The 19,367-nt window shown below is 56.2% G+C and overlaps 12 protein-coding genes across 12 annotated transcripts; 2 read left to right on the forward strand and 10 right to left on the reverse strand.

Annotated features, from left to right (window-relative positions):
- Positions 1-1,950: 1,950 nt before the first annotated feature.
- On the reverse strand, positions 1,951-2,904 carry N657DRAFT_650392 (uncharacterized protein). The gene has a single exon (XM_062793932.1). The coding sequence runs from the start codon at positions 2,672-2,674 to the stop codon at positions 2,216-2,218; it is 459 nt and encodes a 152-aa protein (XP_062643046.1). The 5' UTR covers positions 2,675-2,904; the 3' UTR covers positions 1,951-2,215.
- A 957-nt stretch (positions 2,905-3,861) lies between these two features.
- On the reverse strand, positions 3,862-5,262 carry N657DRAFT_659131 (subtilisin-like protein; the record flags this gene model as incomplete). The annotated part of the gene is made up of 5 exons (XM_062794958.1): positions 3,862-4,056; positions 4,127-4,660; positions 4,762-4,947; positions 5,003-5,170; positions 5,224-5,262. The coding sequence occupies 5 exons, from the start codon at positions 5,260-5,262 to the stop codon at positions 3,862-3,864; spliced, it is 1,122 nt and encodes a 373-aa protein (XP_062643047.1).
- N657DRAFT_693862 (uncharacterized protein) lies at positions 5,053-5,828 on the reverse strand (the record flags this gene model as incomplete). The annotated part of the gene is made up of 2 exons (XM_062797247.1): positions 5,053-5,685; positions 5,748-5,828. The coding sequence occupies 2 exons, from the start codon at positions 5,826-5,828 to the stop codon at positions 5,491-5,493; spliced, it is 276 nt and encodes a 91-aa protein (XP_062643048.1). The 3' UTR covers positions 5,053-5,490.
- A 44-nt stretch (positions 5,829-5,872) lies between these two features.
- On the reverse strand, positions 5,873-6,645 carry N657DRAFT_263775 (uncharacterized protein). The gene has a single exon (XM_062786504.1). It carries the CDS (start codon positions 6,369-6,371, stop codon positions 5,976-5,978), a length of 396 nt encoding a protein of 131 aa, XP_062643049.1. The 5' UTR covers positions 6,372-6,645; the 3' UTR covers positions 5,873-5,975.
- A 1,568-nt stretch (positions 6,646-8,213) lies between these two features.
- Positions 8,214-9,703, reverse strand: N657DRAFT_659132 (uncharacterized protein; the record flags this gene model as incomplete). Its single annotated transcript, XM_062794959.1, has 4 exons — positions 8,214-8,795; positions 8,838-9,186; positions 9,240-9,405; positions 9,472-9,703. The coding sequence occupies 4 exons, from the start codon at positions 9,701-9,703 to the stop codon at positions 8,214-8,216; spliced, it is 1,329 nt and encodes a 442-aa protein (XP_062643050.1).
- Positions 9,704-11,636: 1,933 nt separating this feature from the next.
- N657DRAFT_263799 (uncharacterized protein) lies at positions 11,637-12,115 on the forward strand. The gene has a single exon (XM_062786505.1). The coding sequence runs from the start codon at positions 11,810-11,812 to the stop codon at positions 12,068-12,070; it is 261 nt and encodes an 86-aa protein (XP_062643051.1). The 5' UTR covers positions 11,637-11,809; the 3' UTR covers positions 12,071-12,115.
- On the reverse strand, positions 12,017-12,907 carry N657DRAFT_263805 (uncharacterized protein). The gene has a single exon (XM_062786506.1). The coding sequence runs from the start codon at positions 12,626-12,628 to the stop codon at positions 12,161-12,163; it is 468 nt and encodes a 155-aa protein (XP_062643052.1). The 5' UTR covers positions 12,629-12,907; the 3' UTR covers positions 12,017-12,160.
- On the forward strand, positions 12,873-13,227 carry N657DRAFT_693864 (uncharacterized protein; the record flags this gene model as incomplete). Its single annotated transcript, XM_062797248.1, has 2 exons — positions 12,873-13,020; positions 13,088-13,227. The coding sequence occupies exons 1-2, from the start codon at positions 12,936-12,938 to the stop codon at positions 13,225-13,227; spliced, it is 225 nt and encodes a 74-aa protein (XP_062643053.1). The 5' UTR covers positions 12,873-12,935.
- Positions 13,228-13,659: 432 nt separating this feature from the next.
- N657DRAFT_650396 (uncharacterized protein) lies at positions 13,660-14,746 on the reverse strand. Its single transcript, XM_062793933.1, has one exon. It carries the CDS (start codon positions 14,586-14,588, stop codon positions 13,728-13,730), a length of 861 nt encoding a protein of 286 aa, XP_062643054.1. The 5' UTR covers positions 14,589-14,746; the 3' UTR covers positions 13,660-13,727.
- A 1,091-nt stretch (positions 14,747-15,837) lies between these two features.
- On the reverse strand, positions 15,838-17,621 carry N657DRAFT_675031 (glycoside hydrolase family 49 protein). The gene is made up of 5 exons (XM_062795794.1): positions 17,433-17,621; positions 17,180-17,314; positions 17,020-17,120; positions 16,734-16,874; positions 15,838-16,605 (listed from the first exon to the last, which is right to left on the reverse strand). The coding sequence occupies exons 1-5, from the start codon at positions 17,606-17,608 to the stop codon at positions 16,205-16,207; spliced, it is 954 nt and encodes a 317-aa protein (XP_062643055.1). The 5' UTR covers positions 17,609-17,621; the 3' UTR covers positions 15,838-16,204.
- A 125-nt stretch (positions 17,622-17,746) lies between these two features.
- Positions 17,747-18,555, reverse strand: N657DRAFT_263982 (uncharacterized protein). The gene has a single exon (XM_062786507.1). It carries the CDS (start codon positions 18,307-18,309, stop codon positions 17,833-17,835), a length of 477 nt encoding a protein of 158 aa, XP_062643056.1. The 5' UTR covers positions 18,310-18,555; the 3' UTR covers positions 17,747-17,832.
- A 144-nt stretch (positions 18,556-18,699) lies between these two features.
- On the reverse strand, positions 18,700-19,302 carry N657DRAFT_650397 (uncharacterized protein). The gene has a single exon (XM_062793934.1). It carries the CDS (start codon positions 19,268-19,270, stop codon positions 18,947-18,949), a length of 324 nt encoding a protein of 107 aa, XP_062643057.1. The 5' UTR covers positions 19,271-19,302; the 3' UTR covers positions 18,700-18,946.
- Positions 19,303-19,367: the final 65 nt, after the last annotated feature.

The raw sequence follows: 19,367 nt of genomic DNA on the forward strand, positions 1-19,367 counted from the left end.
GTGGCGGCGTAGAAAGCGGTCGATCCATCTAGCACCCAGGGGCTGATGATCACCTCCTTCAGCCAAGATGGCCTGCGCGAAAGCCACCACCTGGCTGCGTCTAGGAGCCCTTCCAGACTTTTCTTCATTGAGGCACCAATTGACTACATGCCTCTCTTGCACAGGACTGAGCCGTTGTTCGTGGATTTTGGCTTGTTGTCGAGGGTGGGCGCCATGAAGCCGTCGGTTCAGGGTAGACTGTGGGATGCTGTACTTTTCCGCTGCATCTTTATGTGAACAAAGGCCTTCTTGAACCTCGGCTATAGCCAATTGAATAAGCTCTTCCCGGATAGCGGTCATGTTGATTTTGGCCCAGAAGTGGATGAGTTGTGTTGAGTTGAAGTTAGTCATGGATGGAATGGTGGTGCGGTGCCAGGATTCCATTGTGGGGCCGATTCCGATGCGGGGTCCAGACGTCTAAGACGGGAACACGGGACCTACCTAGGCAAACTCAGCGTCAGGTTTTAGGCTTTGCTTGTTATGTTGGTTTTGGCCGCCTCGAGTTGCTCGGATTTTTTTCGCACAGTTTTGAACTCCTGCCAGAGTGGTATTATCTCGCGAGTCTGGCCTCCTCTTCAAAGAGTAGGGACTCGAGAGCTGGCCATTGAGATGGGTCATTCGCTGCTTGATTTCTTGACCTCTTGAGAGGGCATACGCGGTAGACTGTCGGCGGGAGGGAGCTTCCCGCATCTTGGTACCGCCACTGTGCACTAGGCACGAACGGCCGGATTTGGATACTTCCATGGCAATCTCAAGCCGTGACTCCAAATGCCAGTGCCTCCACCACTGGCAGAAGTGACAAGGAGAGCAGGGCCAGCCAAATCAGTACTTCTTCGGGTAACCAAATACCGCAGTTAGGCCGAGCTCAACTTGATCTCACGACGATATATTCCTTTCCCAGTCATTCTCTCACCCAGGGCTGAAGAGAAATTTAATTGCCTACATAAGGTACCCTGCCCACGCACGTTTCACCCGACAGGTATGTACCCTCATGGAAGCTCCAAGGACGGTATGGGCCTCATTCTGACAAAGGTGGCAACCCCATCCACTCCCACTCGTGGTTTCTCTTCCTCTCATGATTCCATCCCACCTTTCCGCACCGCAATTATCAGGCCTCAACCCTACATAAACCAACTCAGTGAATGCTTAGCGACTGGAACGGATGGAGGTCAGGGACGTGACAGTACTGTAGCGAGCTCGTCAACCTCCGTTTCATCCGATCTTAGAGGTCTTCGTTGCCGCTGCCCGCTGCAGCTTCCGTCGAACTTAACCTGCTCCAAGCCGTCTTTCCTCTCTTGGCATGTATTGTACAAGTACCCATCGTTCTTGAGGGGCCGCGACACCGTTTGACCGAACCAAGTCTTGTTCTCGAGCACCTTTAGCCCAGCCTCTTGTCGATTCCAACTCCGTCCTCAGTTTTCACGCGCTGTCATGCTGAGATGATCGAAATCTTTCTCTCCGACCTCATGCTGTTGCTGGTCAGCACCACCATCGTCTTCGGCCCCAATTTCCGGGCCAGCCACACAAGCGATCGCATCCAGGCCCTTCGCCTTGCTCATTTCTCGACTGCCCCAAGGAAGCTCGACCAACCCCCTACCCAACTCCTCCACCGGCGTCACCTCCCCCTTCCACTGACCCGGATTCAAGAAGGCGTTCTCCCTCCTCTTAGACTCGACTCTACCATAAATACTCGACGTCAGTGCAGACGGCACGTCAACACCCTCCCTCAACGGATTCAGCTCCCTCCTCGGCCGGAGCAAGTCCATCGGGTCGTCGCCCACCCAGACGCCGGGCGGCAGCCTGGCGCCCACGAAGGGGTTGGCGCCCGTGGCAGGGAAGACAAAGGGCCGCATCTCATGGCGCTGGCGGAGCCATCGCGGGATCTTCAGCTTGGCTGCGCCGGCGACCAAGTCATAGCCGCAGTTATCAATGAGCGAGGCCGCCCATTCGAGGTTGGCAATTGTGGTGGCGAAGAGGGTGCCCTCCGCTGCGAGGCGAGCGTGGTGCTCGTGGATGATGGCTGGGAGGGAGCTGTCGGGGTGTGTGAGGTTGGATGGGTGGCAGGTACCTTCGCCTGGGACGGGCTATGGGAGGTTTCAGCAGTCAGGTCAGGAATGAGACGGGGGAAGTAGGGGTGGTGTAGTAATCTGAAGGGTACTTGGGCCGGAAGATGGGTCTATGTCTGGAGTCTGGACATTCCACCAGCTCGCCAACAAACTCCATCCGAATTCGCATAGAAAGGGGAGGGCTGAGAACCTACAGGATGGGCTGGATTGTGCGGAACCTCTCTCCAGTGGGGATCCGCGTCTCCTCTTAGGTTTATTGGGGTCCAGATCCGACCCGATCCCACGACGTCGTCGAAGCAGAGCAGCGTTCTCTTGAAGAGTGGCTGGGGTCCAATCGGCGCTCCAAGGCCACCACCACCACTAGTATTCCCGATCTCGACTGCCGGAGGAAGCGAATCGGGAACCGCAGCAGGCGAAGAGGCGAGGAGGTCGTTCGTCCCGAAAAGTACGCGGCTTGTGTTGGCAAAGTATGGTTCATCGTCCTCATCGTCCTCGTCGTTTCTGTTATCCTCTTCATCGCTTTTACCATCCGGTCCAACCCCGGCAGTGCTCTCCTTCCTAGCACTCATGTTAGCTACCTCAACAGCGGGCGAGACCAACGAGGTGCCAGCGAGGTTTTGTGCCTCCTGTGGGTTACGCTAGATTAGCATCTTGAGTCATAGGACTAAGAAAGCAAGAAAGGAAGAAGAGAAAGGAAAAGAGTGGAAGAAGGACAAAACATCGACACATACAGCGCTACGGCTTGATTCTCCATCACTCAATACCCGCATCTCCAGAATCAAGCGTCTGGCATCCCCGGGATGCAGGCCGAGGTGTGGGAGAGGTGTCGACGGGGCTGGCGCCGTCATTGGGTTGTAGCCCCGTCGCGATCGTCGTCGCGGCAGTTTCTCCCGTCGCTGTCGTCTCGGTCTGTTTGTTGTCTTTTGTCGTGTTACGAAAAAAGAAAAAAGAATGGAAGCAAAGGGTAAGCCAGCAGCGACGCGCTTTCTATGAGTTGTGGGAACGCCAGTGAGAGGATTGCGATAGAAGTACTAAGCGAGGAGGCCGAAAGTGAGAGAGGGAGAAAAGTCTCAAAGGAAGCAAAGGGAACGTAGGTGGAAAAGTTTGCAAGACGCGATTTATGAGGGCAGATGAGACGAAAGGAGTGTGAAGGAAAGATTGCATCTAGGTAATAGCCCGCGATCTGAGGGACGCATTCGAACGAAAGCCGACGCTGGACTCGGGTGTTCTGCCTTGAGCCTGCCCATGGTTCCGTAGTCCTGATGTTCTGAGTTAAGGGGAAAGAATTTAGTGGGTGAACTTAGAGTAACTGGAACTAGACCCGGCCCAACTCGGATAGAACAATATAAGCCTGTTATTCAGGTTGAAAGATAGGGTATGATTACCTACACCAAGGACCGAGACAAAAAGCATTGGCTTCTTGCGAAGATTTGTGGCTGTGCACTCTCCATTCGTCGTTCTTTATAAAGCACTTGGGATGCGTCACGTCAGTTCTTCCACATCTTCATAATCTCAATCAAGCGCTGTAATCTGTCAGGTCAGAAATGGGCAACACTGCACAGTGAGATGCTTAAATATAAGTTCATACTAGTCCTATAAGACGCTCAAGAAAAGCAGTCAACGGTCCATGGACCCTTCCAATCACATCCACGAGAGGACTATGAAAGAGAGTCCAACAGGTAACAGCACCCTTAGCTATTCTTAAGGGATTGACTGGATTCGAAGCCACCCTTGAAAAACATTACTCGGAGCTGGACTAGGCATTAGAGTTACCGTTGAAGGCAATGGCGTTGAAGGTGCCATTGGGGAGATCAGTGCTAGTACCGAGTGTCGCTGTGTCCTTGAGATACTGGCACAGCTCGGCCGGCGTCTTGGAGCCAAGGAGAGCAAGGAGATAGGCAGCAAAACCAGCAACATGTCGGCAGGCCATCGAGGTACCCGCGAGGTATAGCTATTGTTGTCAGAAACAACTTAGAAAGACACATAGCAACTTGAACACGCAAGAGCAATGGAACACTCACAGTCCAGTCAACGCCTCCAATCCAGCTACTCAGCAAACCCACACCTGGGGCAAACAAATCCGCCGCCTCGCCATAATTCGACAAAGCCCATCTCACATCCGCCACATCCGCCGCGCTAACCGTACAAGCACTCAGCTCGCTAGCCGGCGAATTGTGCAGGGCATCATCGCCATCATTCCACGCCGCAACCGCAAAGAACATGCCCGCATTACCAACCGCAGCGGCAACAGCGCTGTTGATTGCACTGGACCTGGCGCCGCCCAGGCTCACATTGGCAACCACTCCGCGGGGACACGCCTCTGCCGCTGTACGGTTGCGTGCGTCGGCCGCGACAAAGTCGATGCCCGCGATCGGCGACGAGACGGTGCCCCGACCGTTGGCGTTGAGCACCTTGACGGCAAACAGCCGCGTCTTCTTGGCCACGCCGTAGGTCACGCCGCCCACGGTGCCTGCGACGTGCGTGCCGTGGCCGGCGCCGTCGGTGTCGGCGTCGTCGATGAAGTTGGCTAGCCAGGTCGCGCGGCCTTGGAATTCCTGGGAGGGTCAGCACCTAGCGTTGGGGGGAAAAATATAAGTGACGGTGGACAGATGGAGAGGAGGACGAGGAGGTGGAAAGGGATAAATAGGGAACTCGCGTTGTGGTCAACGTAGATGCCCGTATCAATGATGTATGAGCAGGTGCCCTCGCGGGCGCTCTCGTCATACACGTAGCTAGTAGCGCCTGGGGTGCGGCGCGAGATGCGTGCGAGGCCCCAGGGAGGGTTGTTCTGGGTCACGTAATCGTAAAATGTAATGACGGCGTCTTGCTCAATGTACTCAACCTGCTATACATGAGTATCTATCGCACTCCAACAGAGTCGAAGCACCACTGCAAACCTTTGGAAGCTTCCGGACGTGTTCGAGCACCTGCGGACTCAACTTGGCCGCGAAACCGTTGAAGCGGCCGGAGCGGTAAATGTGCTTTGTGTTGCTCGCCTTGACACGTTTGATGGCGTCTCTGAGGGAGCTTTCGGAAGCACTGTTTTTGAGTTTGACAATGTGGTTCTCAGGGAAGGGTTGGAGTTGCCGGCAACATACGATGTCAACCACTCGTACACTCTCGTGATAGAGTCGCTCGGGTTGCTAAAGTCATACATGGTGGAGTCCGACTTCGTAGTGCTGAAGACCTGGCTGGTACGGTTGTTGGACTCGAGCCACCACGTCACCGTCTCCTGGGGTTGGTACTTGGCCGTGGAGCCCTCGGGCAGGGCGGTGCGATCAATAAAAACGGGCTCGAATCGGCCAGTCAATGCATTATTGACACCGACAATGGTGTGGATGCCGGGAACCTGGGGATACGAGTACTTGATCTTGCCAACACCGAGCTAGCCGGGCTCGCCAGGCTTGCTCGACCTCTCCCAAAAGTCGAGATTGTTGATGTCGTACGTCTCGCCCTTGTTGCAGGGCTGCCACATGCCGAGAATGTTGACGCGGAAGCCATCGGTGGGCACCTTGGCCATCCAGCCCAAGGCATACTCCTCAGTCCACGAGATTTGGGTGATGGGAGCAACGTCTTGGGACTGCCAGACAATGTTGTACATGGGCTTGCCGCCGGTGTTCGGGGGGCAACGCTCTTGGCCACCTGGAGCTGCCAGTTGTTGCTAGCGATGAGCTTGGCGCCGGCCTCCGACTCGTACCAGTTGAGCGTGCGGGTGATGGACATTTTGTGTGAGGGATGTGGATGTCAAGGTGAAGAGATGGAGCAGTGATGCTGAAAGAATGACGGTGCATGTCTGTACGTGTGGCTGAGTGTGTGTGGTTGAATGTGTTTAGTAATAGTGCTAGCAAAGTCGAAGATGTGGCTATGGTGTTATGTCTCCTGTTCAGCCGGCAGGAGGCCAGATGGGTTTGTTACAGAATTCGTCCGTATCGGACTCCTCATCAACTTGCTCGAGAGAGAAAGACAAGGTACAACCCTCTTGTCCGTTTGCGTTACCGGTGCGCTCATTTTGGCGCTTCGGAATTGTGAGCTCGCAAAAGTGCAGTGCACTAGCCGGTACCCCTCAGTCAGGTGAAATGTCGACGTCTCCTTCCAGCTTGTCAAGAGCAGGTGGCTGGCTGGGAACGGAGTCACGCTTGCAGCTGACAGACAGCCCGCGCTAAATTCCACAACAACAGAGCCCACAACTGCAAGGCGACGATGTGATGAGAAAGGGGTAAATCGACGGTCTTGGGTTTCTCCCCCGGCAGGGGCTCTGACAGACATGCCGGGGTTCAGTCACACCACGATTGGTCAGTTCCTACAGGTCACACTCGGTCCTCCTGGTAATAAGAGTCTGAAATGGCTGCCATATACACCTCACCCTTTTTACGCGCTTATACGTCAGTTGTTGCCGTTCAGGTTCAGAGGTTGTTGTTCGGGCTGTACGTTGATACACTACCATAAGTTGCAGAGATTTGGACTAGACCGGAATGCCCAATTAACTTTGCTGATTGGTTTGGCAGCACTGTAAAAGTCGATTCAAAGCCGTGAGTGTCGATATTGACCTTAGACAAATCCATTCTGAATCTCATTGTTCTTGGCTCACCTACCTAGCACTCCTCGGCCTAGATTTCTGACTTGCCGTGATCGATGGGTTGGAATGAGGCGGCTGAAGGGGAGCCAAGCAGTAATCTCTTCTCCGCGGCAGCCTCTTGAAAAGGAGGACACAGCGTTCTAGACCCAATGTTGAAGGCGCCTAAGCAGTGGAAGATTGAAGTGGCAAGACCACGACCCGCGGGAAGGAAGGTGCGCAAGCGGCATGGTACAGACAGCTTCGTCGAGGTGATCTACAGATTCTTTCGTCCGCGCTAGCGATACATTGCTTCTGATACACTAGATAGGTTAGCTGTTCGTGATTCTTAAGAGCTGAGGCGAGCCGAGGCGAGCTGAGGGTAGATCTCTTTGCCTTGAACAGCATTTTGTTGGAACCTGCAGGGCGATGACCGTGTCACGGAAGAGAAGAGAGCAGTGGGCGCGCTCCTGGTGGTTACCATGGCGACAATGCTGGCTACCCTATACAAAGCAATAGTGCACCTGCGGACCTCCCTAGTGTTTTCCAGGAAAAGGAGCAAGTACTGCTGAAACCGTGCAGGCGGCACCCGGCGTTGCCTTTGAGTGCATGGATCAGCCCAGCGCCGAGTAGGTGATTGAGGGGATGAGGCGATCCTCTATCGCGCACTTTGCCTAAGCTGTCACGGATACACGGATGATGTGGATCCACCCAGCAGCGGACTGATTCCGCAAAGGGGCCGAGATGAGTCCAGGCTGCAGCAGGATAGGCTCACGGCCGCCAACATCTCGCGACTTAATTACGAGAAATGCCCGCTTAAGTTACTCGTCGGCTTGCTCGACGGCGCAGAACTCGGCCGAATCGCTTTCGGACGAAAGTGCTGCACGTCGTGAGCGGGTTTGAGCTTGCCGGCTTCCCGCACGCTGTCGATTGTCTGTGGCCGTCGGTGGACAGAGTTGGTGTCGAGGTAGCGAGCCGGTTCTACGCAACGTTCTTTAGCCGGAAGGGCGAAGACTGGGAGGATAGGGATGTAGCCGAGGCATTGACGGAGGCGCTCATGGCTGTGCGAACTGATGACATGGAGGTGCCGCTAACCTGGGCGCCGTTTGTCCACTATGTCCCGTAAGACTTGAGCAGGTGTAGGGCATGCAACAGCTGATGCCGTAGTCGGACACTCGGGAGAGCTGCTGAAGACCATCCCCCATCGTTACACGTCCGCACCCGCAATGAAAGATTGAGGAAAATCTGCGATCTGAGCAAGGGGGAGCTTGCCCAACCTGAGCCCATGACAATTCTCGATGTTCCCCTGCAGCTGCACGACCAGGTCGGGATTACCCCTGAGTGGCTACAGACCGCGCTCGGCCCATACATATACAAGATCCAGCCAGTTTAGCAAAGAGACTAGACGGGACGCTCTGAACCGCAGTAGTACCTGTACCAGGGAATGAAAATTGCCAATCGTACCTCGCTTCCAAGTCTAGTTGCCAGTAAACTATACGCTCGAAAAGAACTACAATGCGTCCCTAAGCCCAGCACCCTGACCCCCACCCGAGCCTCTACGACAGCTCATGCACCTCCCCATCACCGCGCTGCGTAGGCAACTCCACCGCTCCATGTCCATGCTGCTGCTGCTGGTGGTGCTGCACCTGGGGGCCCGGGTACGGGACATACGGACCATTCTGCGGGGGAAGGGGCGTGCCCATGCCCATATGCTGAGCAGGCGGCGGCGTGCCCATGTTCATTCTCATCCCGTCTGCCGAGGGGACGGCACCCATGGACTGCATCTGGGGGTGATAGACCGGCGACGGGCTGCTCCCCGGCGAGACGTCGCTGGCGCGGAAGTCGCCGCTGGCTGCATGCGGCGGACCCTGCATCGAATCGACGGCCGTCGCTCCCGCCGGCTTCATCATGCTGTAGCGCGGATCAAAGGAGCCGGGGGAGTGGGGCATGCCCGCCATGTTGGGAGGGGGCGTCGGGTTCGGGTAAGGGCCTTGTCCCGGGGGCGGCATAAAGCCGGATGCCGCGACCGCGGCCGGGTTGGCGGGCGGCGAGGGAGGGTCATTCTTGTTCTTGCGCCGGATGAGGAAGAAGATTGCGAGGCCGAGCAGGCCAAGGGCAGCTGGAGGATTCATGAGTCTCTGAGGGGGACAAGGTCAAGTCAAGTGACCAAACTTACCCACGCCTCCGACAACACCACCGACAATAGGCCCGACAGGAGTAGAAGACTCAGAGGAAGCCACGGAAGGTGCTGGGTCATTGGTCGAGGTGGAGGTGGCGGTCGCCCGCGTCCCGGTGGACTCGCGGGAAGACGAGGATGTCTTGGAGTCTGAAGTCTCTGACGTCTCCGACTCGGTGGTCGTCCGTGCTGTAGAGGACTCTGTTGTTTTCGACGTTACGCCGGTCGGGCTCCAGTAGATCTTGTACGTCGTGGCGACGGTGTCGCATATTGGGATGGTGTAGCCGGACAGGTAGGTGTTGGTTGGGTCGGCATAGATTAGGGTGGCGCACGACGGCGACTTGGAGTCGGAGCTAGGCCTGTCAGCGTTTTCCAAGGCCCGAAAAGCTGTGATGCAGCGGCCTACCAATACCGCGTCCTGTCCGCGTCCATGGTCCGAGTGGCGGCGGACGAGAGAGAGGGGAGACAGGCCGTCCAGATCAGACACGATTCGGTCGCACAGCAGCCTACAGCAGAGGCTTCCGTGTTGTGGATGCATTCTGCCGCTGAGTGTGCACAGGCGTAAGAGTTGACTTGTGCGTTGGTCAGCACCGTTGACTAACCGGGATAGACCAGAAGGGCTGAGTATAAGTACTGACATTGATCTCCGTCGACGTAGCCGCATGTCTTGATAGCGCGCTTCTGCAATGCCATGGGGACGGCACGAGCCGTCACAACAGGCGGGAGGGCGTTCAGACGAGGCTCCCTCAGGTCGGCCGCCAATGTCTGGACGGGGCCTCCTGGGATAGGTTGCTCCCGGCCCAGGTCGGCGGACACGGCGGGGAGCCATGCCGAGGCGGCGACCAACCACCCGAGGTGAAGGACGGCCATGAGGACTTGTCTTGGCTTGGCCGGCTCTGGTGGTGACTCTGGATGGCGGTCGGCGGTGGAAGCGGAAAGGGAGGAGAAAGGAGTTGAGAAAAAAGCCGACAAGGGCAACCATCGAGCTTTAACGCGCAGGGCCGTGATCGCCCTTTTTCTTTGCAATCCTTCGGCCCATGAACCCCGAATCCCTCCATCCCCTGTCCATTTGACGACGCGCTAGGAACTTCTGGGCTCAGCCGCACTTGGCAAGCATCGCGGTGGTGCGAGATCGCATGGCGCAGCCACAAGGCTAGGGTCGGTCGCGTTCTTGAACGCGGGCGATTTGAGCTTATTCAATACCCTTGAAGTAACTTTTCTCAATGGTCGGGATCGGTGGATAGGACATGAAACGCTGTTTGGCTTCGCTCCCCTTTGTTGAATCTCGTCGCTGGGAGGTGAAGTAGAGACGGAGGACCCCGATGGTTGCAGCCTTAATCTAGCCTAATGTGGTTAACTTAGCGGGTCCCCCGCGCGCCAAGACAGCTATTTCTGTTAGGAAACTGTCGCCAATTGAGATGGGACCTCCGTCGGTTCCACTGGCCTGTCGCTTCATGCTTCTCGCGCACTGCCATTTGCTACACAGTGTCCTCGATCTCACGTGGCCGTTGAGATGCAATGCAAGAGCGGGGTGGCTGCCATTGCCATTTCAAGGGGGCTGAGTCCTGTTCAATTGGAGAATGGGGCGTCGAATCTGTGGAAAGCGTTGCCATCACCTAAGGTAGGCAGAACTCAACGCTGAGATCACTACATGCACAATACTTTTAAAGGACTGAGAAATTACCCCATTCAAGTTGTCTGTGAGTACACAGGACCCCCCTCACACCCAAAGCCATAGTTCGCTCACCAGGTCTTCTCTCACTTGCGTCGAAACTTCCACCACATGCACATAACCACTGCACTATCCATATGCCATGTCAGATCGTCAACCGCTGATACTGTGTAGAGTGCTGAAGGGGGTTGTCGAACATCCTCCATAGGCATCCTTCCCGCCGTAAAATTGTGCAGGAAAGGCGGGCTTTTGCGGGCTTTGGCGTCATCAGGCCTGCCTTGGTTTCCAAAGCGAAAATGTCAAGACTCTGGAAGTAAATGGAGACTCTGAGGAGTACCATAACGGCTGTTAGGGTTGTCGCTGTGACAGTGGCACTAGCACTTTATTAGCCAACTGCCGGACTTTTTTGCAAGGAGGTAGATAGTAAGTACGTCACAACCTTCATGCCTAACAGGTGCTGCCGTCTTTGACGTTGATACAGCAAAGGCCATTGATGCATTGGGGTGTGGTGCCGCATTCACGGCGGCAACCGTTGCCCCCGTAGCGGGGGACGTTGCAGTAATTGTCGCCCTCGGACCACCATGGAAATCCGTACCCAGGGGGACAGTACTGACGGGGTGTCAGGTTCTCAGCTGCAGGTGCAGCGTGGACTGATCTTGCAGCGAGCAGGCCCATCGTCATCGCGCCGAGGCCGAGGAACTTCATGGCGAGGATAGTTATTGTTGGGAGCAGAGACGAGGGATGAGAAAGCAAGGAGTGAGGCGAATGCGTGTGAAATCTCGGTCAATCAGTCAAAACTATCGACTCAGGGGGTGATTGGCGATGTTTATATAGGCCACGTGTAAGAGTCAAAGACAGATGTAGATTGTAGTGTCACATCAGTCTGTGGAAGCGAGTCGACTCCACAACCCTCACGGCATCCTCAACATCGGAGAGAAAACGGTTGCAAGAGTACCACTGAACTGAGAGTCGCCCCCTGTCTCTATGCAGCGAGGTCGCATTATCCAAATCCTACTTCGTCAATACTTCGGCTTCTCGAGTGCTGCCCATGCATTATGGAGTGGCGGCGGCCAACCTATTGTGGAAACGGCCCCCAAGTATCAGAGCAGGGGCCCCGCCGCGGCATAATGAGCGTGCAGCCGGTAAATGGACGAGCAGGAAAATGAAACCGAATCGCGAGGGCGTGTTACAGTTCAAACCAACGTGCCAACTTCGTTGGTCCTCGACGGACCGAACGTTGGGGGCAGCTGCGAGGGAGAAGGCGGCTAGTTCTCTAATCATGCAAGCAACAGAGAGGCCTTGAGATGTCGCTGCGACGTGTATCCATGGCTTACGCCTTACATGGCGGGCTCCAGTGCGGACCCCCATCTCCAGCCGACGGGTACATGTATGCAAAGCTCAACAGCGAGGCCGTACAGCCGTCGGAGAGATTCTTTGGCATCCCGGGCCCAGCGTGGGGACCGTTGCTTTCCTCCCGCGACGACGACGTAGCTCGACGTTATCTCAATCAGACCATGACAACCGGCCTGTTTGGTTACCGCTCAGTTGGTCGATTTCGGAGCTAGATTGAGGCACGTCACTGCACCAGATCCAGCCCACAGTGAGTTTGCACCACCCGACAACTCGAGTCTCCAGGGAGAAGGGTCATCCAGCCACTATCCGTGGCGAGCAGGAGGCATGTACCACGAGCCCCTCCGCGGCTCACGCCTCACGCTCCTAATGTCATCCCTGATCCGACGGTGCTCGCTGGAGAAAGGCACTGTCCCCAGACCCAGCTTTGAAAGAGCGTCGTAGTGGAACTGGCGGTGCTCCAACATCAACCCGTCCGCGAAGTCTTGGTCATTGAGCGGGTCGCAGTGTGCGTAGAGATACGATATCTGTGTGGCCAAGTGATCATGGACAGGACTGTCGAAGGAAGGTAGATCAAGAAGCGTTTTGATCAAGCCGTCGAGAAGGAGAGGCAGCAGAGGGACTAGGCTCTCTGCTGATGCGCGGCAGAGTGCGTCAGTGTTGGGCACGCCCCAACAAACGGCCGGAAGCAGAACCGTCGTTGTTGATCCAGGGGACGCGTCTTGCGACGGAGGGATTGGGCGAGTCGGGGGTACCAATCGTCGGTATGGCATACATGTCGGTGCATTCAAAAAATGGTAGCCGCGGTCAAAAAGGCGGCGCCGTGGTCCATCCCGCGGCGGCAAGCGCGTCCTCGGCAACCGCAAGGTCAGGAACCAAGAGGTAGAGGTTGAAGAGTGCCGTAGGAACGCCGTGTGCTGCAATCGCGTCTTCAAAGTAGACCAGGCATGGTATGCCTACCTTGCGCAGAATGTCGCACGGTTCGTATCGCGAGTGGGCTCTCATAATCGCCAGCAAACCGGCAGAGCCCCATGAGTTTCTGGCCAACATGCTCAGAGTCATGAGTTTCCTCAATTTGTGATGTCGACCAAGGCGGTCGCCGACGCCCTGAAAGACGGCAACATCAAGTACGCCATCGTTGGCGGCGCCTCCCGCCTCCTCCTCGGTGGCCACCGACGTCGACTTTGTCGTCCCCAAGGGCCGAGTTCGAGACGCCCGACTCTAACTCAAAGCGCAGCCCGAACACTTTTCCGTTGACGCGCGCACCAACCACACCGTTTACCTCAGCACGCCGCCCGTCGGCATCCAGATCATTGCCCCACCGGCGCTGTTCAGGGAGCCGTTTGACGAGTCGACTGAACCATCGAGCTGACGGAAGGTATCCAGCTGATCAAACCAACGCTCACTCTCAACGCGAAATGTCGAGCCATTTTGGGCCGCGCTGGGGAAGACAAAACGAGGTCGGACGCGCAGGACATCAAGTTTCTCCTCCACTGGTGTGCTGAGAATGGAATGCGCGTGGACATGGGAGAGGTACCCAGCGCTACGAGGGAGTTTGTGGATGCGTTTAATGCCATGTATGGTGGCGCTGAACTTTGGCGTCGAGCAGGGTATGACGGACAGAGCTAGTAGCCTCGTAGTGTCTACCGTCGATAGGTATGTAATGAGCTGGAACGGACCCAGGACTCCATGGGCGACAAGGCTTATAGGTTGCCGGAACGGGTGATTGCTCACTGCAAGCACGCCATCCAATGAGACTGGTGACGAGGCACAAGCCACAACGTGTTGTATCGTCCTCTCCGAGAAACCTACAGGACATGCCTAATAGTACGATTGACGATTTACAATTGAGTCAAGCAACCCACATTTCCATCAAAGCATCGCGACCATGGCCACCGCTCCCCCAGCAACCCCGGCCAACCAACCCATCTCGACTCGGAAAGTGAAACCAGCAGACACCCCGGACGTCCCATTCTCTCCCCCACCGCCCACCGTGATCCTAGCAGGTGGGTACCGCTGATCAGTCTGACAGGCCGCCGATGTCGATGGGTCAAAGATCAGAAGACCCCCGCTGGCAAAGTGCGACGCCCTCGCCATAGCAACGGAGCAGTAATACACACGGGGATCGACGCAGTCAAAGTGCACACCGTCGTCGGGCTCAATGTCCACCAGGGCTCCCTCGCGCAAGTACACCTCGCAGACGGACGTGGTCACGTCCTGCCCGCCGAGGTTGGTGCTCAGCGTGCTCACGTACGTGGTGACGGCCAGGGCGTGGGCCGACTGCGTGGCCTGTTCCTCAAAGTCGGGCATGTCGGTCGCGCTGGGCCGGTCAAGGGACCGTGCGGATGTGTAAGCAAAGCTGGTGCGTGTGCACGAGGCTGGGTTGCTGATGACGACGAGGGCGTAATATTTGGTTGTGATGGTGCTGCTTGTGGTGGTCCTGGGCGTCGTGCTGGGGTTGCAGTCCTCCAACGGTGGGGTGCAGAGACCCGAAGCGTTGCTGGCGTAGAATAAATCCGTGACGGTGACTTCGAACCCGCTCATCAGCGAGGTGGAGATGTTGGACGCGATGGGGGTTGCGGCATCGGTGGGAACGACAGAGATGGAGGATGTGGTGAAGCTGGTGCTCCGAAACCCTCGAGTCTGCACCGCGGTCTGCCAATGGTCCGTACGTGACCACGCCGCTGCTGTACCAGCCAGCAGGAGCAGACCGAATAGGATTTGAGGACTCATGGCCGTGATTTCTTCAAGGACGAACACAATGGGATAGACCTTTGTTGCGGTACGAGCCAACAGGACAGAATGATGAGAGAGAAAACCAATGAAATAGGAACGAGCGTAAGAGGAAGAACGTGTGTTGGCACAAAGGGCGAGGAACCATGAAAAGAATGCCACCGAGGTTGAAGCATTTATTAGAACGGGATCCTGGGCAAGCCTCAATCACAACGGAGCTGAATATGCCTGATTACCTTGGAGAGTTCGCCGCTCCTCGCCCATGCCATCCAATGAGCATTCTTTCCTCTATGTTCCCGAGCATGCCACAGCATATAATTACCTCACACAAGGCGGCTACTCTCAAGCCAAATAAGAGGGGTTCATGGGCTAGGAGCGAGGGGCGCTTGCAAACCCACACAATCGAACCTGTGGCCGCTGTCGCTGATGGATGCGCTATCCGAGAGTCCTCACCCTTAACTAATTTCCCACGCCTCAAAATAATTCACCGTCCACAAGGTTGTCCAAGTCTCGTGACATGCAGCGTCAGGTTTGAGACTTAAGGCTGAAATGCAGGCTTTGCAATCACGATGCAGGACGGAGACATGAAGCCCATGCGACGGCCTGCATGCATATGTCTCAATAGGCGCTGCTGTCAGCTGAATACGTACGGCGAGGGTCTAGGCAATGATGGAATACCTCTATTTGTGTGCGTGAAGCCCTCCATGCAGCCACTTGGGAAAGGGCATAGTGTAAGCGCCGAACGTCCGATGCTTCTCTGTGACGGCGAGTTGGGCTGAAGAAAGCTGGCGCCGCGCTATTTTAAGCGCCCCTGGCGTTGAGTCTTCAGAGTTTGGAACTACAGAAGCCGCGCTTGCTGTTAAGCTAGCGTCCTTGTTTTGGACGACACTTGACGAACCTGAACCCAACCTGACTGAGCTCGACTGCCCTGGTTGCCGATTCAATTGATGCGACTTGCGTATCGAGAACGCCGCGTCCCCCCACGGCCTGCAGACCAACAGCATCGACACAGGCAAGAGTATTGTGCCTGCTGCCCCCGCCGGTCTCAAATTTGGCATGACCATCTCAAACTGGACCGTCCGCGGCGAGCGGGTGACGATGGATTAAATTTCAGTCTGATTCACTTGGACAGCTTGATATCGATGTTTCGTACTGGAGCCAATGGGTTAATAGGTGATTGAGAGCCTAATAGGAGGCAACCTGGATGAGCGACATCTTGGCCGGGAAGTAAGTCAACGGTTAAGAGTGCCTTGAATGAGTCTATTCTTAAGGTCAAGCATCGGACCTGACTACTGTCCGTGGTAGCATAGAACATTGAAGCCGAGACAGCTTGTCCTTTTCCCTCTGCCCTCATTCTCCGCATTTATGAATAACAAGGACTGGTTTGCACGATGTGATCATCCCCGATGCCGGGCCGAAGGAGTTCCTTGGGTATTGTCGTGTCTCCTTGACGACTGTGATGTTGTGAAAGCCGTCTGCGAGACTTCTCTCACGTTCAACAACGCTACCTTATGAATACGGCAAATACCTCGGTGGCTCATTGGCGCCGCGCCGCAAGAGACAGGCGCCCGGTGGTGAAGGGGTTGAAGCCCAACCAGCGCCGCAAGGAGATCCGTCTAAAGGCTCTGGCCGGATAGGTAACTGGCGAGTAAACCGTCCTTTTGCAGAGGCGTGGGGCTCAACATAAAGCGTGTCCAGATGGCTGTCTGGCTTTGTCTTTGCAAGCTTCGAGCGCGGTAGTCTTGCAGGGGCGTGATGCGAATCAGCGACGGGCCCAGGCCCTCGCACACGAGATTGGAGATGATCATATTGATGGAACTGGCCGGGTCGATCGAGCGGCGGGGCATGTAGAAGGGCGACGCCCCGATGATCCGAGATGCGGGTGGTGATGTCGGAGCTTCCGTGGAAGTTCCATCGTGTTGAATGGCGGCGCGTTGATGGTCGGGCCCTGGCAATATCAAGTCTGGCTGCCGCCCAGGCTGTTGTGCCCCCACATGTGCTGGCTGGTGGCGTCGCTCTTCAGGGCCTGATAGTAGGTCACCGGGTTGGCCTGCTACACGTAATGCTCGCCGAGCAAGATGCCGTGGCCGGTGGCGTAAAAATTCGACCTTGTCAAGTATTCGATCGCGCCATTGACGTACGCACCAGGCGCCCAGTACACCCAGTAGCTGTTTGGGGAAAGCCGTATGTGGTTCTCGCCGATCTTGGGTGTCTGGCCCTGCGGGTTGGAGTTCATCCGGTACACCCCGGAAGGGAAGTATAGGATGCCGGACGAGCCCCAGTCGTCTGGGTTATCGGCCCGGGAGTCATGACTTTGGTGTCGGGCACGTCGATACGCGGGACCATGTTGTCTGGCAAGAAGGGGCTCGCGAAGATGAGCAGCGCGTTTCTCGGTTCCACGCTGATAACGGCGCCGCCTGAGCTGACGTACCGCGCGCCGTCGGAACGGTACGGGTCAGATAGTTGCGAAACTCGACCGAAAATCTCCGGCCGTTGGGGCCATGCGTCACGTGGATGATTATAGCGCCGTCGCTGGATGAGCGAATGTCGCAGCTGATAGCCGTCGGGCTGATCTTGACACCAGAACGCACAGGGAGGCGTGAGTCGTCGCGTGTGAGATCATCTCGACGGCGATGGAGTGCTCAAACTGGGACCAGGCCATGTTGATGCCAGCGCTGGGCTCAATGGTGATACCGTCATCCACGTCCGAACCCAGCGTGTTGTTCCTGTTAGGGGGTTCCCAGGGTGAGAATATTGCGGCCACGATCATTGCGGGGAATGGACTCGTAGGCGAACGAGTCGTAGAAGTCGTTGACGCCCGAGATGCTCACATGCACCAACTACTTGCGCGACTGGCGCACGTTGCCCAGATGTACCATGCCGGCCGTGTTGATCTCTCCATTGTCGTGCCACCACGTGCACAGCTGGCTGTTGCACACTGTGTGGTTGCCGGCGCGCGGTCGGATCGCCTGTCCAACCGTCGGTTGAAACAACAGCCAGCCCAGAGCAAGAGAAAACATGTTGAGACACCGACGTCAGCAAGTGTCTGAACAAGAAGAGTGCATCTTTTCGCCACGAGCTCACTCCACAAAGTAGCTGATGAGGGAGAGGCTGGGAACTTGAAGCCAACGGCCCAGGACATACCAAGGTACGTACATAGAGTACTCTTATTTCACGTGCATCTGCCGCCGCATCCAGCGGTTTCCTACCTCGGAAACCACGGCACTTTTGTTGCCCCAGGCTACTAGCCCAACTCCCCCAAATCCAGCGTCATTTTGCCAAAGGCATATACTGCTACATATCTTTTTCTACCGACAGAAAAGCACCTGGCAGCCCACCCCTCGATCCGCTTGCGACATCCAGCCGCCTGGCAATCTAGCAACGGTTTTTTCTTATCGTCCCGGTTTGGAGTAGGCCACTGGCGCGCGTTGATACCGTAGTAAGCGTAGATACACCTTCGCTTCTGACAGGTCCCACGGTGGCGCCAGGGGTAGTGGCCGATAAAGTCCGCGCGGTGTTTGTCGCCCGATGTAGTCGTGGCAGATGGGGCATTTGTACTGTGTATAAAACATTCCCCTCGCTCCCAGGGAACCCAGCATAGGTCATCTGGCCTGCGCAGCCATAGAGGCCCACTTGAGACCCATGTTGTGGATTTGATCAGCGACGGCCTTAATGCCGTTGGGCCATTTGACAGGGTTGGGGACCAGTTTTCCGCTGGCATCCCGGGCCATGGTAGACCAGCAGTCGTCGACGTTGATGTCTGGGTTCGATCAACGTTCGTGGCTTGGAGCTCAAGGTCCAAGGGTGACGACTTGAGGGTGACATCGACATACACTCATACCCAAGGTCTTTCAGGCCGAGGGAGATAAACTTGTTCGCCGCATCGAGGGTGTATCTTGCCGTTGCCGAGTCGCACTATTTGACATTCTAGGATAGGAGTTTAGCCACGGTTCAACTGGGAGTCGAGCCCGAGGGAGGAGGGACCGAGCGAGTCGGTTCCACGCCAGGGGGAAGCTTGAAGGGTGGATGGGAACATATCAGTCGTAAATTAAAGATCGGGTTGGGTACACTGCCACGAGGGATCACGGTTGGGAAGAGGAGACATGCCCTTGCATCACCAATACAGAACATAGATTAATGAGCTAGATGGCGCCTACAACCCAGCTAAGTCTCGTGTTGGTTGGTCGCGAGTATTTCGAGAATCGAAGCCCCATGACTTCTGAGAACGCATTCCGCTTCCACAAAAATGAAGCTATAGTCATCTAAGAGCGACTGAGCCTAACCTTCCCAATGCACCGAAATCCCAACTGAACAGTTCCCGTCCCCGGGAATCCACCGAGTGAAGCAACGACGGGAGCTTAAGCACCACACAGGGGACGAACCGAGGTACTACCACAGTGGTTGGAAGAGCCATAATCACAACAAGCGCCGCTGGGAGAGCACTCGTAGATGTGGTCGTCATTGAGCTGGTCCGTGATGACGGCGTCGCAGTTGCCGCAGTACTGGCCCTGAGGTGTGCCCTTGATGCACTTGCAGCCGTTGAACGAGCAGGCCCGCTTTGATAGTGGGGTTCCCGCGAGGTCGTCCAGGGCGGCGCGGGCTTGGGGAGCTGAGGTGGTGTCGACTGGGTTGGTCGTGCCGAGGGCGGCGGTTAGGAGGGTGAGGGCAAGGGAGAGCTGCATTTTTGATGCTTTGGTCAATGTGGAGGGGTAGTGACTAAAGATTTGAGTATCTCTAAATTGTACGGGGTCGCCGACCTAATTGTACGGGGTCCGCACA

The sequence above is a fragment of the Parathielavia appendiculata genome (assembly GCF_033297405.1).
Source record: "Parathielavia appendiculata strain CBS 731.68 unplaced genomic scaffold N657scaffold_29, whole genome shotgun sequence".
Taxonomy (NCBI): Eukaryota; Fungi; Ascomycota; class Sordariomycetes; order Sordariales; family Chaetomiaceae; genus Parathielavia; species Parathielavia appendiculata.

Bases quoted from the DNA above. Each gene is read 5' to 3' on its own strand.
- N657DRAFT_263982 (XM_062786507.1), bottom strand. From the start codon at position 18,309: ATGCCAGCGGAAAACTGGTCCCCAACCCTGTCAAATGGCCCAACGGCA.
- N657DRAFT_650396 (XM_062793933.1), bottom strand. From the start codon at position 14,588: ATGAGTCCTCAAATCCTATTCGGTCTGCTCCTGCTGGCTGGTACAGCA.
- N657DRAFT_263799 (XM_062786505.1), top strand. From the start codon at position 11,810: ATGTCGCTGCGACGTGTATCCATGGCTTACGCCTTACATGGCGGGCTC.
- N657DRAFT_263805 (XM_062786506.1), bottom strand. From the start codon at position 12,628: ATGCCATACCGACGATTGGTACCCCCGACTCGCCCAATCCCTCCGTCG.
- N657DRAFT_675031 (XM_062795794.1), bottom strand. From the start codon at position 17,608: ATGTTTTCTCTTGCTCTGGGCTGGCTGTTGTTTCAACCGACGGTTGGA. The intron at 17,315-17,432 runs GTAGTTGGTGCA...ACCCCCTAACAG, and splicing joins AACGTGCGCCAGTCGCGCAA to GAACAACACGCTGGGTTCGG. The intron at 16,606-16,733 runs GTGCGTACGTCA...CAGGCCCTGAAG, and splicing joins CTGGGTGTACTGGGCGCCTG to AGCGACGCCACCAGCCAGCA.
- N657DRAFT_650397 (XM_062793934.1), bottom strand. From the start codon at position 19,270: ATGCAGCTCTCCCTTGCCCTCACCCTCCTAACCGCCGCCCTCGGCACG.
- N657DRAFT_650392 (XM_062793932.1), bottom strand. From the start codon at position 2,674: ATGAGTGCTAGGAAGGAGAGCACTGCCGGGGTTGGACCGGATGGTAAA.
- N657DRAFT_263775 (XM_062786504.1), bottom strand. From the start codon at position 6,371: ATGTCTGTCAGAGCCCCTGCCGGGGGAGAAACCCAAGACCGTCGATTT.